Raw genomic sequence first — 16,809 nt, 5'->3', positions numbered from 1 at the left:
AGCTGAACGGGGAGCTGTGGCCACAGGCACTGCCTCCACGCCCCCGGCTCCCTGCCAGAGCTGCGGTGTGCCCGCCGACGGGCCGCCCCTGCCAGCACTGCTTCCCGAGCCTCCAGCGGACCCCACTGCTTGGCAGAAGCTTCAGCCGGAAAGCAGGCGCCGCGGGCAGAGTCTCCCACGGCATCCTTCCGGCCTGCGGAGAATAAACACGGTGCTCCCCCCGGCACTGCCCGCACGCCCTCCCAGCCAGCGTGCCAAACCCCAGGAGCTGCTCCGCCTGGACCAACCTTTAACGGAGAAAGTGAACTTGGCCTCCGAGCATCCCTGGGCAGCGGCGCAGGACTCGGACCAGAACATGAGCCGGACACCCGGGGCGGGAAGAGGCCCCCACCACCCGGAGCAGCTGGAGAGGAAACAGATCCTGGCAGAGAACTTGGCAGCTTGAACCTTTATTTTTAGTATTTTTTTTAAAAAGCATAATTAGAAACTTTCGATACAGAAATAATCCTAGCAAACCATTTAAAAGTTTTGTTGTTCGATAGGAATTTCACATCAGGTTCACCGGAACGTCCGTCCAGCCTTGTGGGTCCCCTTCCCCCCTCCCCTCTCATGCGCGTGACACTCAGCGGGACAGGCACACTGTGGTCACCAAAATCACCCCACCAGCCGCTTCCACCAACCACTTGGGTCTGGCAGTCCGGTGGCCAGAAGCCTGGTGGCCTCTGGTCTGGACGAAGCTTCAGAACCCTCACCCGCCCCCTTTTATTGCTGGAATTGCAAGCGCTGCCATACCGGCGCCGCCCGAGTCCCCGGAGCTCGGTGTGCAGCCCACCCCGGGAGCCCAAGCTCTGGGCACCTCACAGGACCCAGGCCAGCCAGGAGGTCCCGCGGGCAGAGGCCACACCCCCGCCCCCTCCCCGGCCAGGCGGGGCGGTCTGTGGCCCGGCCCTGCAGGGCCTCCACGCGCTTCCCCACCTGTCCTGTGGCTCCGAGGGGAAGGCCTGTCGTGCAGAACCTCAGGCTTTGGGCCGGTGGGGGAAGTGGAAAGACAGGTCAGAAGGAATCCCCAGCTTTTTTATTGATTAAAAACCCATCAACAGTGTTAACATGGAAAATCCGCAGTGTGATCTGTGATGTGATTGTCCAGTCAGACAAGGGTCTGGGTATCGCTTCGCCTGGAAATTTTACCTAGGAAAAGACATCTCGTACAACACATCATGATGCTGAAATAAATTATTCCCAGGTTACGTGATCCTTTTCGGGAAAAGGTGAACGACTGTCCCGAGAGGGACTAACCAAGTGCAGGTGTCCCTCTTTTTCCTTTCAGGGGACAGAGCTGGCACCCCGCCCAGCGGCTGTTCCTCCACCTGCTAAGAAATCCTCACGCTGCCGGTGTCCTGAGCTCGTTCTGTCAGTGATCTGGGGCAGCCCCCCTCCAGCTCAGAAGCACCCCCATGGTCCAGCAGCCCCGGCCCCTCTCCCCAGCCAGAGGTGTCGGGGCCCTAAGGGAGCCCTTCTCTTTTCCCACCAAGAAGTGGCCCGGGGGCAGCACTGCTCTGCTAGGAGCCCGGTCCACAGCGGCAGGAAGTCACTCTCTCTTCCTAAAAACACTGGACGAGAAAGTGGGGAGGCCCCAGCTCTGCTGCGGTGCCAGCCAAACCCCAGGAAGAGACAGTAAGTATGAGGAGCTTAATTCATTTGGCTTCATTTTCTTTATCTGTTAAAATAATGCACCTAAGCCCTCCTGAAGACCTGTCCCTGCACAGACGCACCCCTGCCTTTCTGCTGGAACCGAAAGGTGTTGGTTTAAGTTAGAAGCCACGGCCCCCCTGGGTTTGTAGCTCAGAGGCATCTAGAAGTCAGGGCAGGAAATCTGGTGGCCGAAGGGCAGGAGTGACTCCCTCTGCAGAACCAGAGGGCTGGGCCTCTAACGGGAAGCCCCAGGCTTCTCTCAAAGCCTGGGGCTTCCCAGCTGCCAGAATGGCTGCGGGGCAGGAGATGAGAGAGGGGAGCTGGGCTTGGAACACAGACCCCACAGGCTGTAGAGAGTGGTGAGACCCTGCGTGCCAGAGACAGAAGTCGACTGCCTGGAGGAGAGCACAAGAAGCACGGAGCCCACTGCGCCAGCCCAGGTTGGCAAAAGACGTGGCTAGAACACCATCCTGCCGCCTCAGGAAGCTGCTGGCGGTGAGATGGGGGGGCAGGCTGGATGGGGGCGAGGACCTGCGACAGCAGGCTGGCGTTACGGAGGCGAAGCCAGAGCAGGATGAGGGTGGTGTGGCTGGTTAAAGCAATATACATTATATACAAACAGGTTAATCAGTCCACTCGGCTGGCAGCATCCTCGCCGGGCCCAGGCGCCTTGGCCAGGGGCAGGGGCGCCAGAAGGGAAGGGCAGGCTTGTCCATTACCTTCTTGGCACTCGAGGGGGGAGGGGAGGAAGTGCCGATGGCGCCTCCCAGTACAAAAAACGTTGAGAGAATTCTTTAAATAACGGCACAAAACTGAGACTGTCCCCCAGGAGCCCCGCAGCCTGAGGCGGGGAGCGGCGCAGTGCAGTCTCTGTGGTGGGCGGGCTGGGGTATTAGCAGCAGCGTTTCTTTCGTTTACTATTCTTCGTGAGCTTCACCACATCGTTCTGTTGCTGCTGCTGCTGTTTCGCTAAGTTGTCTTTCTTTGCTCGGAGGACCAGCTCTGTGATGCAGTTGAACATCTGTGAGGACGAAGGAGGCAGGGAGGCCTAAGACCTAGTGAGGAGGTCCCGTCAGGGCTGTGCTACCTCTGCAAGCCAGCACAGCCACCCCCCTCCTCCCCGGGTCCAGTTTTCTATTTCTTTCTTTCTTTCTTTTTTTTTAAGATTTATTTATTTATTTATACAAGCACTGGGTACAGTCAGAAGCGCGGGAGGGTGAGAGAATTCACCAGAGCCAGAGCAGGGAGAAGGACCGAAGTACACTGCTGAGGGGAGCAGCAGGTGTCAGGAGAGGTCTGCGCCATGTGGGACCCTCACCAGCGGCCGGGGAGCAGCCGGGGATCGAACCGGCGCTGCAGAGGCTGCGGGCAGCTTCACAACCCAGCGCTCAACCGCTGCACCACCGGGGAGGCCCCAGTTTTCTATTTCTACGCAAGAATTTTTTTGTACGTATGTCCTCCAACCCTCTGTAGGAGGTGGTGAGTTATTTTGTCCAAAATTCAAAAAGGAATATCAAAGACCCACAAGCTATGTCAGGGAAGTCATCCTCTGAGGGAGTTTCCAGACTTTGTTTTTAGGAAAAGGACCCCTTTCCTTCAGCTGGAATCTTCTGATGACAGAGATGACGGCATCCCTGCTCTGGCGACAGTCTGGGGGAGTCTGTGGCCTGCCCAAGACCCTTCCCAACTCCCCTTCCCCGCAAAGTCCTTATGCTGCCAGGATCAGAACTCCGCCTCCAGACCCACGTGCCCTCCACTCCACTGGGAAAAGCCACTAATGGCAGCAGTGGTGGTGGCATCAGTGGGCACAGAAAAGCCAAGGTAAGATCTACTGAAGCCGGCTCCCCACCACGTGCAATCTGCGTCTGGCAGGCAATGAGGACGCGAGTTCCCCAGGTGGCTAGACTCCACACACTGGGAGGCTGACTCTCTCCCAAGGCCGTGAGTGGGGCCAGCCTAGGGCCAAGGTCTTGCTTTCTTCCCCACAGGATCACAAATGCTCTCTAGCAGCCCGGCAGAAGGGAAGGGCTGCAGGCTGGGGTCTCCCCAGGAGTCTAAGGGGGCTCATAGCAGGTGCCCACCTGAGCTCTTAAGACACAGGAAACTACCTGGTCTCAGCAGGAGACCAAGGCCCCAAGCAGAGCCAGAGAGCAGGAGAAGTGACAGCTGGTAGGACCAGAGACAGTGAGGCAGAGGACCAAGTAGAAGCCATGCCTGGCTGTGGTGCTGGACAGATCTAAGCTGGAACCTTAGCTTCTCCACTTGGAACATGTGAACCATTTACCTCAGAGGACTGCTCAGATACGAGCTAAGACTTCTAAGGGCCCAACACAATGCCCGGCACACCACAGGCACCCAAGAGAGGGTAGCTATAGGGCTGCTTCTTATTGGCACCTGGAAGCCCTGAGTAGCTGTGGCGTGGAGCAGAGCTGGCCCCACTCCCCCCCCCCATCAGGCCCAGGCCTCACCTCTTCCACATTGACGTTCTCCTTGGCACTGGTCTCAAACAACTGGATCCCCATCTGCCCAGCAAACTTGTAGGCGTCTTCTGTCTCCACCACCTTCCGCTCAGGGTCATCATTCTTATTCCCCACTTTAAGGCAAAGCAAAGTCAGCCTGGCCCTGGAGCACCCCTGCACCCTCCATCCTGCCACCCCACCACTGGCTCCAGCTCACCTAATATTCGGCACACGTCATCACAGTTCTGGTTGATTTCGTGAAGCCACCGCTTGACGTTGACAAAAGACTCGGCACTGGTGACGTCATAAACCACGATGACCCCGTGGGTCCCCCGATAATACCTGTAGGGCCGGGACCTGAGTCAGAGCTTCTGCTGAACAAGAACAGCCCCTTCACTAGGACCCGGCAGCGCCCATCAGGTCCACAGCTGGGGAAATGCCGACAGGGCAAGTGCCTTCCCACACGCCCTGGAGTCTGCGCTCCGCATGGCCGTGGCTGGACGTGCCTGAAACATGCTGTGGCGCAAGGAAGACGCCTGGCAGCACCACCTTGCACGCACGTGTCCACGGCACCAGAAAGGCAGGCTGCAAACCCCTAAAGTGGCCAACCAGCCTGCTCAGTCTGCTGCTGCCTTGCAACTTCTTTGACGTTTTTATTTTTAAAATTCGGGCCATTTTTGAATTTGACATCATATCGGCACTGTCCTTGTTTTAACAATCAAAATGTCTTGCTCTCCTCAAATCTCAGTGAAATGCCATTCCACGACGACAAGTCAGTGGTGAGCCCTGCCCGGGTCTCTCTCACTCCCTGGAGGCAGGTGGGCACCTCCCTTCTGGCCACTCAGGGCTCCTCCATGACGGCAGTAGGGGGAGCATGGGGACCGCTGGGCATCCAGGCTCAGATAGGAAGAGAGCACCCCAGATACTCCCCCATTCACGCATACAGACCCTGAAGTCAGTGAAAAGGTCTGGAAGGGGGAAAAATGTCAACTTTCCAGACACCAGGTGCCCTTCTATTCCAGCGGCTGAGGACAGATGGGGGACCTCACCCCAGGAAGGGGAGACAGGGCCTCAGCCTTCCCTGAGAACGTCAATGACCCAGAGGCGAGGCGCTGCCGCCCCGCCACTCTGTGCTCCCAGGGCCTTCAGGACCAGGAGGGTGAGAATCACTGCCCGCGAGAGGCCAGCTCCTAAGTGGACACGCCGTTCCTCCCAGCCGGCTGGCTGCCACTGGCCCAGCCTCAAGCACCTCCAGCCTCCTGAAGCTCACCAGGCCCGAGCCCCGGGCCCACAGGAGAGCAGCTCCCCTTCCACGAAGTACGGGCGCAGTGAGGAGGGAGCCAGCTAGGCTGTGGGCTGCTGTGTTCTCGTCTGCCGGCCCCTCGGCTCTCTGGCCAACTCTTCACATTCTAGGCCCAATCACAGGCCAAAGGCCAAAGGGGCCAGACCCAGTGGATTGTGGGATCCTGCAAAGGGAACTGCGTTTGCCTCGCCCCAGTAGTTTGCTCAACTATAAAACAGGGCTACCAGCACTTAACTCTCGGGGTGGCTGCGAGGGGACAGGCTGGCTTGCCGCGAGCACATGGAGCACTAGACAGCCCAGACGGCCGCTGGCTGCAATACTCCCTCCATGCGACCTGAGGCTCCTGCCACGGAAGAGAACCAGGGAAGCACGGTGAGGGTCCCTGTCAGCTTCGAGCAGGAGTCAGGTCCGCCCTCCTCCCTGCCCCGTCTCCACGCCTCACACGCCCCCTGAGGTCTGCCCACGGTTTTGCCTCCCCTGGCACGCGGACCACTGACCAAGTCATGTAAGCACCAGGCCCTCAGGACCAGCTCGTCCCTGCCCTGCCCTCCGGCAGCTGCTGCGAGGAGGGGCAGGTCATCTTCCAGGTTGGCCTGGAGGACCCTCCTGAGCAGGTGCAGGAATGTGGGGAGCCAAAGGGACTGTCCCCTGCCCACAAACAAGGGCAAGCAGTGCACTGTTTCCAGACTCTCCTTTGCTGGAGACCACCGGAGAGGCAAAGAAATGCCCGCGGCCATGGCCCCAGCACTGAGCCACGTCCTCCCCGGGAACACCCCCTTCTCGGCGGCCCAGACAGTGCACTGCTCAGGAAAAGCTGGGGTGCGGAGCTGTGTGAGCCTCTGGGCTTCCAGTGCCATCGCCACCAGTGATCGCCCCCACTCCCCACAGCTGCGCTCCCTGCCGGGCACGCCGACAAGCACGTGGCCACCACCTTATGCCTCTCTGCAACACAGGGTCGCCATTCCGCAGGCAAGGCCCGGCCCGAGGTCACCCCGCCAAGAGCCACGCGCCCAGGTCTGACTCCCAGGTCCAGCGCCAGGTGTCCAAGGGCTTCCTCCTCCCTGGCCTCCCTCCTCCCCCGACACACCTCTCGGGGTCAGCCGACCCCAGCTGGGAAGAGACAACAGAGTGGGCGAGTGAAGCAAGGCTCGTGTTCACCAGGCGAACAGGCTGCCACTTGAGTTTCCCTTGTCATATTCTGAAGCCGAACAGGCCACCCTCTTGCTCCCTGACTGCCCCAATCCCCGCAAAGCAGCAACTCCTAAACTTTTCCAAGACTTCCTTCTTTGCCAGTTACCATCGCACGCAGTAGTCAAGGACCCCAACATGGAGCTGGCCTCGGCCTCCCCAAACAGAGAAGCAGGCAGCACGGCTGGGGGGCCAAGCCAGTGCTCACAGACTGCCCGCGTGCAGCACCACCCCCTCTCAAGCACCCGGGAACAAACACGCTGCCCTCGGGCAGCTCTGTAACGCCAGTCTCCCCAAAGAGCGAAGAGGCCTTTCACCCTCTTCCTGCCCCCGCTGCAGGAGGTGGATTTCAGGATGGCAGGGGAGGGCAGAGGCTCCTCTGCTGAAAGGGCCCGGCATCCAGGCACCCAGGAGTGCCAGGCCCGGAGCATTTCTAGCAGCCATGGGTCTGAAACCCCTGACTGGTTTTAACTGGCACAGGAGGCACGAGAGCCTCTGCCATCTGCCCAGTGCCATCACTCAGGAGTGGGGGCCACAGAGGGCAGGGCCTGCTCCGGTTTAGGACATGAGCTTCAGCGTCAAACACCGCAGTTCAGCTCCCGACCAAGCAACCAAGCTAGCTCACGTCAGCCTCTCTGGGCATCTCAGGCCTGGAGACGATCACAGGCTGCTTTCTCGAGGGTTGAGTGAAAGAAAGCAGCCCTGGCGGAGAGGAAGGCCCTCCGGAGTTAGTGTCTCCAGAGCCCTGACCCCCACCTGAGGCTCCGGCCACCCCAGCTCAACCCTATTATAAGGAGAATCTGAGGCCAACTTGCTCAGGGCCTTGCTGACAGCTGCTGAGATCCAGGGGCCCAGGATGGCCGTCCACAGCCAGCTCGTCAGCAAGAGCACAGAGAGCCGCGCGGGGCAGCCCTCAGGAGTGGGGGGCTCCCAGGGACCAGGGCACCATGTGCCTGCTGCAGGGCTGACCCAGTGACAGAAGCCCTTCCTGCCCAGAGCTGCTCTGGCTCTGCATCCAACAGGTGGATGGCCAACCCCCTGGACTAGTGCCAACCCCCTGCTGGTCTTGTCTCCAGCCTGGCCCACCCAGCACTCCCTGCACCACCAAGGGGGGAAACATCACCCCTCACATTTCCCCCCCTCAGAAGCTGATGAGGCGCCCCAGGATGGATATCTAGGTTGGGAGTCAGCTGTGTTTCCATGCCCAAGAGAAGAAAGGGATCGCTGGCCTGGGAACTTGCTCACACACCTTCCCGAGAGCCCCCTCCACAAAGAAGCTGCTGCAGGGTGGGGCACAGGGGACGCCCACTAAAGAAGCAATGACTTTGGGCCAGATACCGGCTCCCACACTGTGCTGTGGAGCCCAGGCCCAGCCACTCACTGGGAGCAGGACCCCAGGGAAGTTCCCTCACCTGTGAAATGGAGATAACAGGACCAACTACAGAGCACCTCAGAGACGTCAGCGAGATCACCCACGCAAAGCCCAAGCACAGAGTACCTGGCACGCAGGACTAGGCATTAGAGAGAATCCTAAAGAATCCTCTGGAGAACTGAAGCACAGGAAGTTTAGGTAATTTGCACAAGAACAGAAATGTAAATTCCAAACTCTCCACCTTCAAAGTCCTGATCTTTCCTTTCCATCAAGAGCCCAAGAGCCCCTCTGCAGGAGCTCTGCCAGTCTCCCGCCATCTTGCAGCTCCGCACCACACAGGGGAGGCAGCAGTGAAGAGGACAACTGCGCGAGTCTGTCCTCAGTACAGGCAGCCCTTTCCACACTGGGGCGCCCTCAGGCCTCCCGACGAAGAAGAGACTTCACCTCACAGAAGTCAGGCGGTGACAGGAGCCTTCACAGCTGACCCTGGAGGTCTCAACTGACACCTAACGAGTAACTGTCACCTAGTCTGAGCACCTGGTGAGGCCAATACCACCCTTATCCCATCCTGCAGACAAAGGAACTGACAGCCAAAGTGCAGGATGACTGGCATGGGCTACTCCGCCAGGGACGGGGGAGCCACACCTTGCCCCTCCTCCGCGCACATCTTCAGGAAGAGGAAGGACTCGACTGAACACCACTTGCTGTGGTCAGCAATGAGCTCACCTCCTGACCGCCTCAGAGGCCCACCCCAGTGACATTCTACCACAACCCAGTCACTCAGCCCTGTCCAAGTGCAGGTGGTGAGGGGTCAGAGGGGAGCCGGGGAGCCTGACTCACGTGGAGGTGATGGTGCGGAAGCGCTCCTGCCCAGCTGTGTCCCAGATCTGCAGCTTCACTTTCTCCCCATTGATCTCCACGGTCCGAATCTTGAAATCCACTCCGATTGTGGTGATGTAGCTGCCTGCACACACACGTACGTTAACACGGCCCACGGGTGCTCGGTGCAGAGCCCTGGGCCCCACGACCCCTCCCTCTCCCTCTGTGCCTGGCACACAGAAGTCCCGGGACACCACCCTGAACAAGACAGACAGGGTCCCCACCCTGGTGGAGCCCACAGTCAAGGTGAGGACAACAAACAGGATACAATGAAGCAAGGTGATAAAGACCATTCAGAGCGCAGGAGTGCAGCAAAGGAAATGAAACAAAGGGGCGATGGCTGGGGGAGGGGCAGGCTCCTTAGTTAGAGGCTGGCCACTGGGTTGAGAACAGTGGGAGACCTATGAGGCACTCGGGATTTCTCTTTTCTATGCTTTCTATTCCAAGAAATTTAAGTGACCCACAAAACTAGCACACAAACAAGTCACGACCTGCAGTTTGAAAAACATTGCTCTGGGCAGAAAAGACAGTAGCAAGAAATGGCAATAGCCAGTACAGGGTCATGTGGGGTCACGAACATCACAGGAGCAGGTGGAGGGGGCAGAGGCCAGACCTCGGGGCCTCTGCACCAGTGTTGAGAGCTTGGACTCTCTCATGTGTGACAGGCACGATGGGTTTTCATCATTTACAGTATAAATCGCCTTCTTGGGCATCTGTGTGAAAGGTGGAGCTGAGGATTTGGTGTAGGCATCAGCCCAGGCTTACAAAGTCTGGACTGGGTAACATTCCCACTAACGCAGGCCGTGGTCTCACTCCACTGGAGCTCACAGCACTAGAGTGCCGCAGTCAAGACACACACACACACACACACACACACACACACTGACTGTTTGCGAGCAAAGGATAGGTCAAAGTTTGAGGCAAGGTGGAGCTCAAGGCAGGCTCCCAGGAGGAAGTGACATCTGGGTGTAGCTTGAAAGAATGGGTAGAATTTCAAAGGTTGAACTTGGGCGGAGGAAAGACCCTGCACAGAGAGAATCCATTCAGCGAACAGACAGCAGCAGGCACTCCACTGGCCTAGAGGATGCCAAGGAGGACATCAAAAGGGCCCAGCACCTTGCGCTGAGCGAGTGAGTGAGTGAAAAACAAAAGACTGGACAAACCGTGTGAGAAAGGAAGGCGGACAGGTGCACCAAAATAATTATGAAGACCAGCGTTTTTCAAGCGGGCGTGCCTCCGCCCCCCCAGAGGACAACTGGCGATGTCTGCAGACATTTTTGGCTGTGGCCCTGGGTCGGGTGGGGGAGTGGGCCCGGGGACATGTCTCCGACACCTCGTCAGTAGAGCCCAGCGATGTTCAGTGTCCTTCAATGCACAGGACAGCCCTGCACAACAGGCCCAACACGCCCATGATGCCCAAGAGGAGAAACCGCCGCAGGGCTCACCCAGGGACAGAAGCCCTTCCTGCCCGGAGCTGCTCCGGCTCCGCACAAGCGAAAGCGCTGGGTTCGTACACAGAGGAAAGAGACAGGGCGTGCAGCCCGGGGCGGGATGGAGAGGAGCTGCTGTGGTGCTTCAGACGAGGAGCCACCACGGCCTGAACTAAGCCACCGGGAGTGGAGATGGAAAAGAGACAGTGAGAGAGAGGCCTCTGCGGCTGAGAGGGCCCGGGATGGGGAGACAGAGACAGAGGAAGGCCAGGAACGTGCTTCAGCTCCGGACAAGCTGCCCGCTAGTTCCCGTCCAGGTGGGAGAGAACCCGCGCCGCCCGCCGCTGGGGTGACGCATCCCAGGCGCTCGGGGGAGCCTCCCAGCAACCCCGCGCGGGAGGGCGGACGACCAGTCCGCTTTATAGACAAGTGGAGACTTGGCCACACTCCCGGCCGCCCAGAGAAGACGATTCTCTCCAGCCCCTTCCCACTCGCGCTGTGGCAGGGTCCCTGGCCGGGGCGTAAGGGGCAAAACCCACTTTTCCGCCCAGGACAATCACTTCCTAATTAGCGATTTGATCACTTCCTAACTACAGCTGGCTTTCCGCCACCTCACAGGAAGTCCCCCACCACGCAGTCACACTGCAGTCCTCACTCAGAGGAGTCAACCTGAAGCCTCCGCAGCGGCCTCCAGGTCCCCAGCGAATGCAATCCCGCCCCTCGCCCGCGGCCAGGGAGACGCGCGCTCGCCCCTGCTCCAGCCAGGAGGGAGGCGCGCGCTGAGGACGCGTCCGTGGAGTGCGCTCGCTGAGCACAACGTCGTGCGCAGTACCTGCTCCTGCACAGATGCCCCCGAGCCAGCGGCTGCTTCCATACAGGGATCAACACGCGCTGTGGCGAGGAACGCCGCGCCCCTGAGCCCGGGAGCCCGCGCCGCGCAGCTCGAGAGCGCTGAGAGCAAGCCACGCGCGTCCACCCACCGCCCGGGAGCTGCTCGGGCCTTCACGAGAACCAGAGAGGTCCCGTACGCCACCCGCGAGGGTGACCCTTGATACGCTTGTGGGGCTGGAGAAAGACGCAAGACAGAGAGGCCCGGGGCACCGAGGGGCAAGTGAAAGGCCAGCTTTCACTTTCCACTTCACCGACGTCTTCCTGTTTGAAATTCTGCACCGGCGGGCACTGACTCGCAATATTGGCCTCACTGCTTTTTTTCACGCTGGGGCACAGCGGGACTCCAGGTGGGCAATGACGGGCCTGCAAAGGAGCTCCTTGACCACGACAGACGAAGGCCGCCGCAAAGACCGCCGGCCCCGGCTTCCTGTCTGCTCTCCCCGCACGGGGCAGCCCCAGGGAGGACGTTCCCAGCGTCAGACAGAGGCAGTGACGTTCCGGCACCAAGGAAAGGCATTTCCAAGCCAACACACCCCGGCGGCCCCCCAGGGGTTCACTCACCTGAGAAAGTGTTGTCTGCAAAGCGTAACAGTAAACTGCTCTTGCCCACACCTGCGGGAGAGAAAGCAGGAGATGAGAGGGGTCTGGGTGCCCTCCCGCCCGGCCAGTCCTTCCAGGAGATGATACCCGAGTCCAAACCGAAGCAGCTCCGAGGACCCATCTCTCCTCGATGCTGGTTTTTATCTCCCCAACCAGCCACACACTAAGAGCATCTCTCCCGCTCAATCTCTGACCTTCTCTGTCCCGGTGTAAGACAAGCTACTTCCCAGTCCCCTGGAAACGGGATGAGACGGGCGAGTGCCTGGGGCTGAGGGCCAATCCCAGCAGCCCAGGGGAAGGTACCAGGTGACAGAATACGGCAGGGCAAGGTCAGCCAAGCGGGAGATACCCAAAGGGTGTCGAACACATGGAGCCTAGAACAGTGCACATTATGTGTGAGCTCATCTGTGCGTGGTGTGAAAATGAGGAACCGGAGCTGGAAAGTGCCCTGAGATCATCTGATCTATTTTCTAGGTGAGGACACCGAGGCTCAGACAAGTCGGACCAGCATGGTTCCCCAGCCCAGGACCCTGCGGCCGGATCAGGGGGAGGGGTGTATGCCTCACACCTGTCAGCCCAACAGCTCACGCGCGCTCGAGCCCCTATCACTTAGCACAGCATCTCCAGGCGTACTTGTTCCAAGAAAGGTAGAGCCCCCAAAAGCTTGGCTTCCCTTTATTTCAATGCACAGTGGCTTTAGCGTACCTGAGGCACCTGCCCCATGTTCTCCTGCTCCACCCCCTAACTTCACCCCTAAGGCCAGCTGGGTCAACCCACCCCGGAAGGAAGGAATTAGCACACCTAGAGCACGGTGAGTGGTGGGCACTTCGACAGACACGCCTATAACCCCGAGTGCATCTCAAGATACAACCACGGCGACTCCAAGAAGCTCAACAATTGGCCTAGGGGCCTCCACAGGAAATGTGGAGCTGAGATCTGAATCCAGAGCTGTTTACTCCAGAGATCTGAAGCTCTTACCAATATATACTCTTGCCAATATACACTGCCTGAGGAGTGTCTTGCATCTGTTTCAGGAAGTAAAATAAAAAGACTCGAAGGGGCTCGTGCATCTCACTCCTGTTAGATTCCGGGCAGCAACAATGCGATCAAAGCTAGAGACGAAGACATCTTAACCCGGGGCCTCAGAAACCCCCCAAGGGTAAACTCAGATTCTGTGGGGATGAGCAGCGTTCAGCAGACACTCACGCCGCCCCCATTCTGGTTGTGTTTCTCCACAGCTTACCAAGCCCAGACATCCTCTCCGGACAGTCCTCTCTGATGATCTAAGAGCTTGTTTCATGGAGTCACTCTGTGTCTTACCTTCCCAAAGACAGGCTGGGGGTGTGGCTCTGAGCAGACCCGCGCTGCACCCACGTACCTGCTGGCCGGCCCCAGTGCCTTTAGCACTCTTGTGCAGAGCCACTTCCTCATTGCTGCCTCTACGGGGCTTCCTGCTGAGCCCAAGAGCCAAGAGCTGGGCTCTTGGGCTGGGTCCCTCACCATGCTCTACCCAATGCCAACACCCGACAGTCGGGCGGCTCCTGTGCTTCCTCCTGGGACCTTTCTGGGACTGCTTACTCAGCGAACAGCTTGTGTCTGGGCCACTAGGCTGTGAGTTCCTGCAGGAAGATCTTGCCTCGCGTACTCCGAACACGCACAGACTGTAAGCACCATGCACAGAGTGGGCACCAACGCAGCCCCGTGCAGTGAATCTGTAACGGCACACAGGCCAGTCTCACCGACACTATCTGACACCCGCTGCAGCAGCAACAGAAGCCAAAGCAGTCATTTTCGAATTTGGGAATGGGCAGCAGAATTCCTTTATAAATTAAATTTCATCTAAAACCAGTAAGAGGGAGGGGTTTTCTCTGCATGAAGCAAGGAAGCAGCAGCACCTCTCCGGCCTGCCCTCTCGGGTCCCCTTCATTGGTCCCCAAGTTGCCCTGCACAGCTGTCGAAAGACCCCTCCAGTGACCACATTACATTCCCTGATGCTTTGGGCCTGGCACCAAGCTCTGGCACTGCACTTCCCCTTCAAAGGGAAAGAAACGCACCCTGAAAAGGGGTCACCTTCTCAATATCCCTGGAAGCCCCCTCCTGGGGAAAACACTCTGCTACTGTTCACCCCACGTCCCCGGCCTCAGAGAGGAGGTGGACCACCTTCATCACAGCCCACTGCAGCCGTTCTCCAGTGGCCACAACAGCCACACGATCCTGTCCCGTCGTCTGTCCCCCTGCAAGGAGCACCGGCCCTGCACTCCATGCCTCCGGGAGGCCAGGAAACACATTTACTCTGCCCAAACCTCACTGTCCCTCTTCACCCTTCTCCCAGAATCAAGCTTCCTCTCCTCCCAGGCATCTAGGCCTCCACAGATGCTCTGGTCTTAAAAGCCTCCACAGAGAGTCCCCACCCGCAGCCGTTCTTCCTCGGGCTCTAGTCCCCTCACTCCGCTTAGCTTCACTTCAAGACTGAAGACCTTCCACTTCTGAGTCCAGTGTTTTCATTTTAATTCCAGCTCAGCAACTACTTCACTGCGTAGCCTCAGAGAAGTCACTTCTCTCTGAGCCTCAGTTCACTCATCTGTGAGGTGAAAGACTTGAACTAGGTCCCTGACCACGCCGGCCTCCAGGTTCTAGGCATGAGGACGGGTGTCCCAACGGACCAGAGGAAGCTGTCACAAATCACACAACGTCAGAGGAACATAAGGGAAAGTGTGGAACTCTACAAGTGTGGAAGAGCTGCAGAAGTGGAAGGAATGTATTCCAGAAGCATGTACAATGTGGCAGAGTGGGCAGGAGAACTCTACATTTATAAAGAAAGGAACTAACATTCATTGAGGCCCTACTGTTTCTCGGGCTCCACACCAGCTGCTCACACAGCATCATGCACATTAGCTCACTCCCAGCTTTGCCTCTTGTCAGCTGTGCCACTTTGGCCAAGTCCGTCGGCGTCTCTGAGCCCTAGTTTCCTTCTCTGACAAACCACACGGTAACGACGCGTGAGAAGCAGATGACAGAGTATCTGAAATCATTTGATAACCCTTAAGAAGCGTCCACGTGAGCCCAGTTCAGGGGAGCACATGTCAGTCTCCTTGCTCAGTTGCTAAAGCTTAGCGTGAGCTTCCATGGCTACCATCTCCCAGTGTCACAAGCCTTGGGCTCTGAGGATCAGCTCACTGTCAGGCGAAATCACACTGCAAAGCACCTGTCTCCTCTACACGGCAGACCACACGCAGACTAAACGAGGAGCCAGACCACCTAAACCTTGACCCGGTGAGTTTACCCCCACACCTGGCTTCTGAGTGAAAAATCAATACAGTGGGAAAGGTACTGGGAGAGAGCGGGCCCAGCCCACTCCCCAGGCTTTACAGAGAAAAGGAGTCAACAAGCTGCATTTTCTTGCTGAGTTCACGCTTTTCATTTTGGGATACCAGCACACGGGCCCTAGATGGCTTACAGTGGGGTCAGGGCCTGTGACCACGGTGGGCTGACTTCAACTCCAAAAAGAAAAAGATCATCCTGGCGCCAGCCCCTCAGGACCGCAGCCAGAGTTCAGATCCTGTAAAGGCCTAAGGCACGAGAGCTCGCAGAACATCAGAGACCATCTCCAAGAGCCAGTCTACACAGCCTGTCTGGTGTTCTTTGCTTCAAACCAAAACGACTCCACCCTCTGCCTGTCTAACTCCTTCCCCAACCACAGCGATTCTTCATCTCCCCAGTTCGCCCCTAACTTTCCCCTTACCTTCCACCAGTAACCACACAAACCTCTGCCGCCCTTCACCCGATCCAACCCATCAGCCACATCCCGATCCAACTCCCCCTGACCCTAAAACCCAGCCACTTGCCTGACCCAGCTCTGACGCTGTCCCCCAACACGCCCACTTCAGGGTCTTACCACACGCTTGATTTGGCCCCTTTTTCCTGAGCCACGGGCCCACTCTCACCTCGGGTCTGGTCTGTAAACTCGGTCTGCGCCTAAGCCTGCTCCCCAACACCACATCACCCCAGCACCTCAGTTATGCGCCCATAAACCTCCTGGGACCTGCCTCCCTGACCTCCCAGTCACCCCATAAACCTGCTTATCTGTCTCACTCCACACACCTCTCAACCCCTCCGCCCTTCCCCAGAAAGCAGCCGATTTCTCTTTCCCAAGACGCTTCATTCATTCAACACACACCTCCACGGCGGCCCCTCTGGGCGCCGAGCGCAGCCGGAGGCCCCGGGGCGGGAGCAGCGGCCCGGGGGGAGCGGCCGGGCGCGGGCGGCTGCCCCACCGCCCTGGGCACCCCCGGCCCGGGCCCGGCGCCGCGCGCCCGCGGGGAGCCCCTTTCACAGCCGGGGAGGCCGCGCGGCGCGGAGACAGATCGACCGTCCAGCGGCGCGTCCAGGATGCGCCGGCCCCGGCCGGGCCCCGCCTCACGGCGGGAGCCCCAGGACCTGCCCATCGCCCGGGGGCGGCGCCGGCGGGCAGAGGGCACCCCGGCCGCTCCGCGGGGCCCGCTCGGCGGCGCCCGGTCCGCCCCGCCGCCCGGCCCGGCCCGGCCCGGAGCGCGCCAAGGTCAGCGCGCGGGAGCGGGTCCGGGACTCGAACCCGGGTCCCCGCCGCCGCGCTCGCGCGACTGGACCAAGGTCACCCGCGAGGCGGGGCCGGCGGGAGGGACGCGGCGCCTCGGCCCGCCCGGGCCCGCGCCCGGCGCCCCCACCCCGGCTCGGGCGCCCGCGGCCCGCGGAACCGCGCCGCCCGCCCCGCCCCGCCCGCCCCGCCCCGCCCCGCGCCGGCGGCGCCCCCGGCCCGCGCCGCCCGCCGCCCGCCGAGGCCCGCCCGGCCCGCCCGGCCCGCGGCCTCACCGCTGTCGCCGATGATGAGCAGCTTGAAGAGGTGGTCGTAGTCCCGGGCCATGGCGGGCGCGGGCGGCGCGGCGGCGGGCGGGGGCGGCGCGGCCTCGCGATCCGCGGCTGCTCGGCTGCTCCGGCCGCGGCGGCTCCACTTCCCGA

At 59.7% G+C, this 16,809-nt stretch overlaps 1 protein-coding gene across 2 annotated transcripts; it reads right to left on the bottom strand.

The window, feature by feature from the left end:
• Positions 1-372: 372 nt before the first annotated feature.
• RAB35 (RAB35, member RAS oncogene family) lies at positions 373-16,809 on the bottom strand. 2 transcript variants are annotated; one of them, XM_037511061.2, is made up of 6 exons: positions 16,663-16,809; positions 11,776-11,826; positions 8,855-8,978; positions 4,369-4,493; positions 4,161-4,285; positions 373-2,713 (listed from the first exon to the last, which is right to left on the bottom strand). In XM_037511061.2, the coding sequence occupies exons 1-6, from the start codon at positions 16,712-16,714 to the stop codon at positions 2,585-2,587; spliced, it is 606 nt and encodes a 201-aa protein (XP_037366958.1). In that variant the 5' UTR covers positions 16,715-16,809; the 3' UTR covers positions 373-2,584. The 2 variants fall into 2 exon arrangements, with proteins under 2 accessions (XP_037366958.1, XP_037366959.1); XM_037511062.2 differs by lacking the exon at positions 4,161-4,285 and having other exon boundaries at positions 2,575-2,713; positions 16,663-16,738.

This window comes from Talpa occidentalis, unplaced genomic scaffold, assembly GCF_014898055.3.
Source record: "Talpa occidentalis isolate TD23 unplaced genomic scaffold, MPIMG_talOcc4v2.1 talOcc4.14, whole genome shotgun sequence".
In the NCBI taxonomy this organism is placed as follows: Eukaryota; Metazoa; Chordata; class Mammalia; order Eulipotyphla; family Talpidae; genus Talpa; species Talpa occidentalis.
Note: the sequence above shows the minus strand (reverse complement) of the source record. Positions and strands in the feature narration are given on the sequence as shown.

Excerpts from the sequence above, each read along its gene's own strand:
- RAB35 (XM_037511061.2), bottom strand. The coding sequence starts at position 16,714 with ATGGCCCGGGACTACGACCACCTCTTCAAGCTGCTCATCATCGGCGAC. Across the intron at positions 11,827-16,662 it reads GCTCATCATCGGCGACAGCG|GTGTGGGCAAGAGCAGTTTA; the intron begins GTGAGGCCGCGG and ends TCTCTCCCGCAG. Across the intron at positions 8,979-11,775 it reads TGCAGACAACACTTTCTCAG|GCAGCTACATCACCACAATC; the intron begins GTGAGTGAACCC and ends GTGTGTGTGCAG.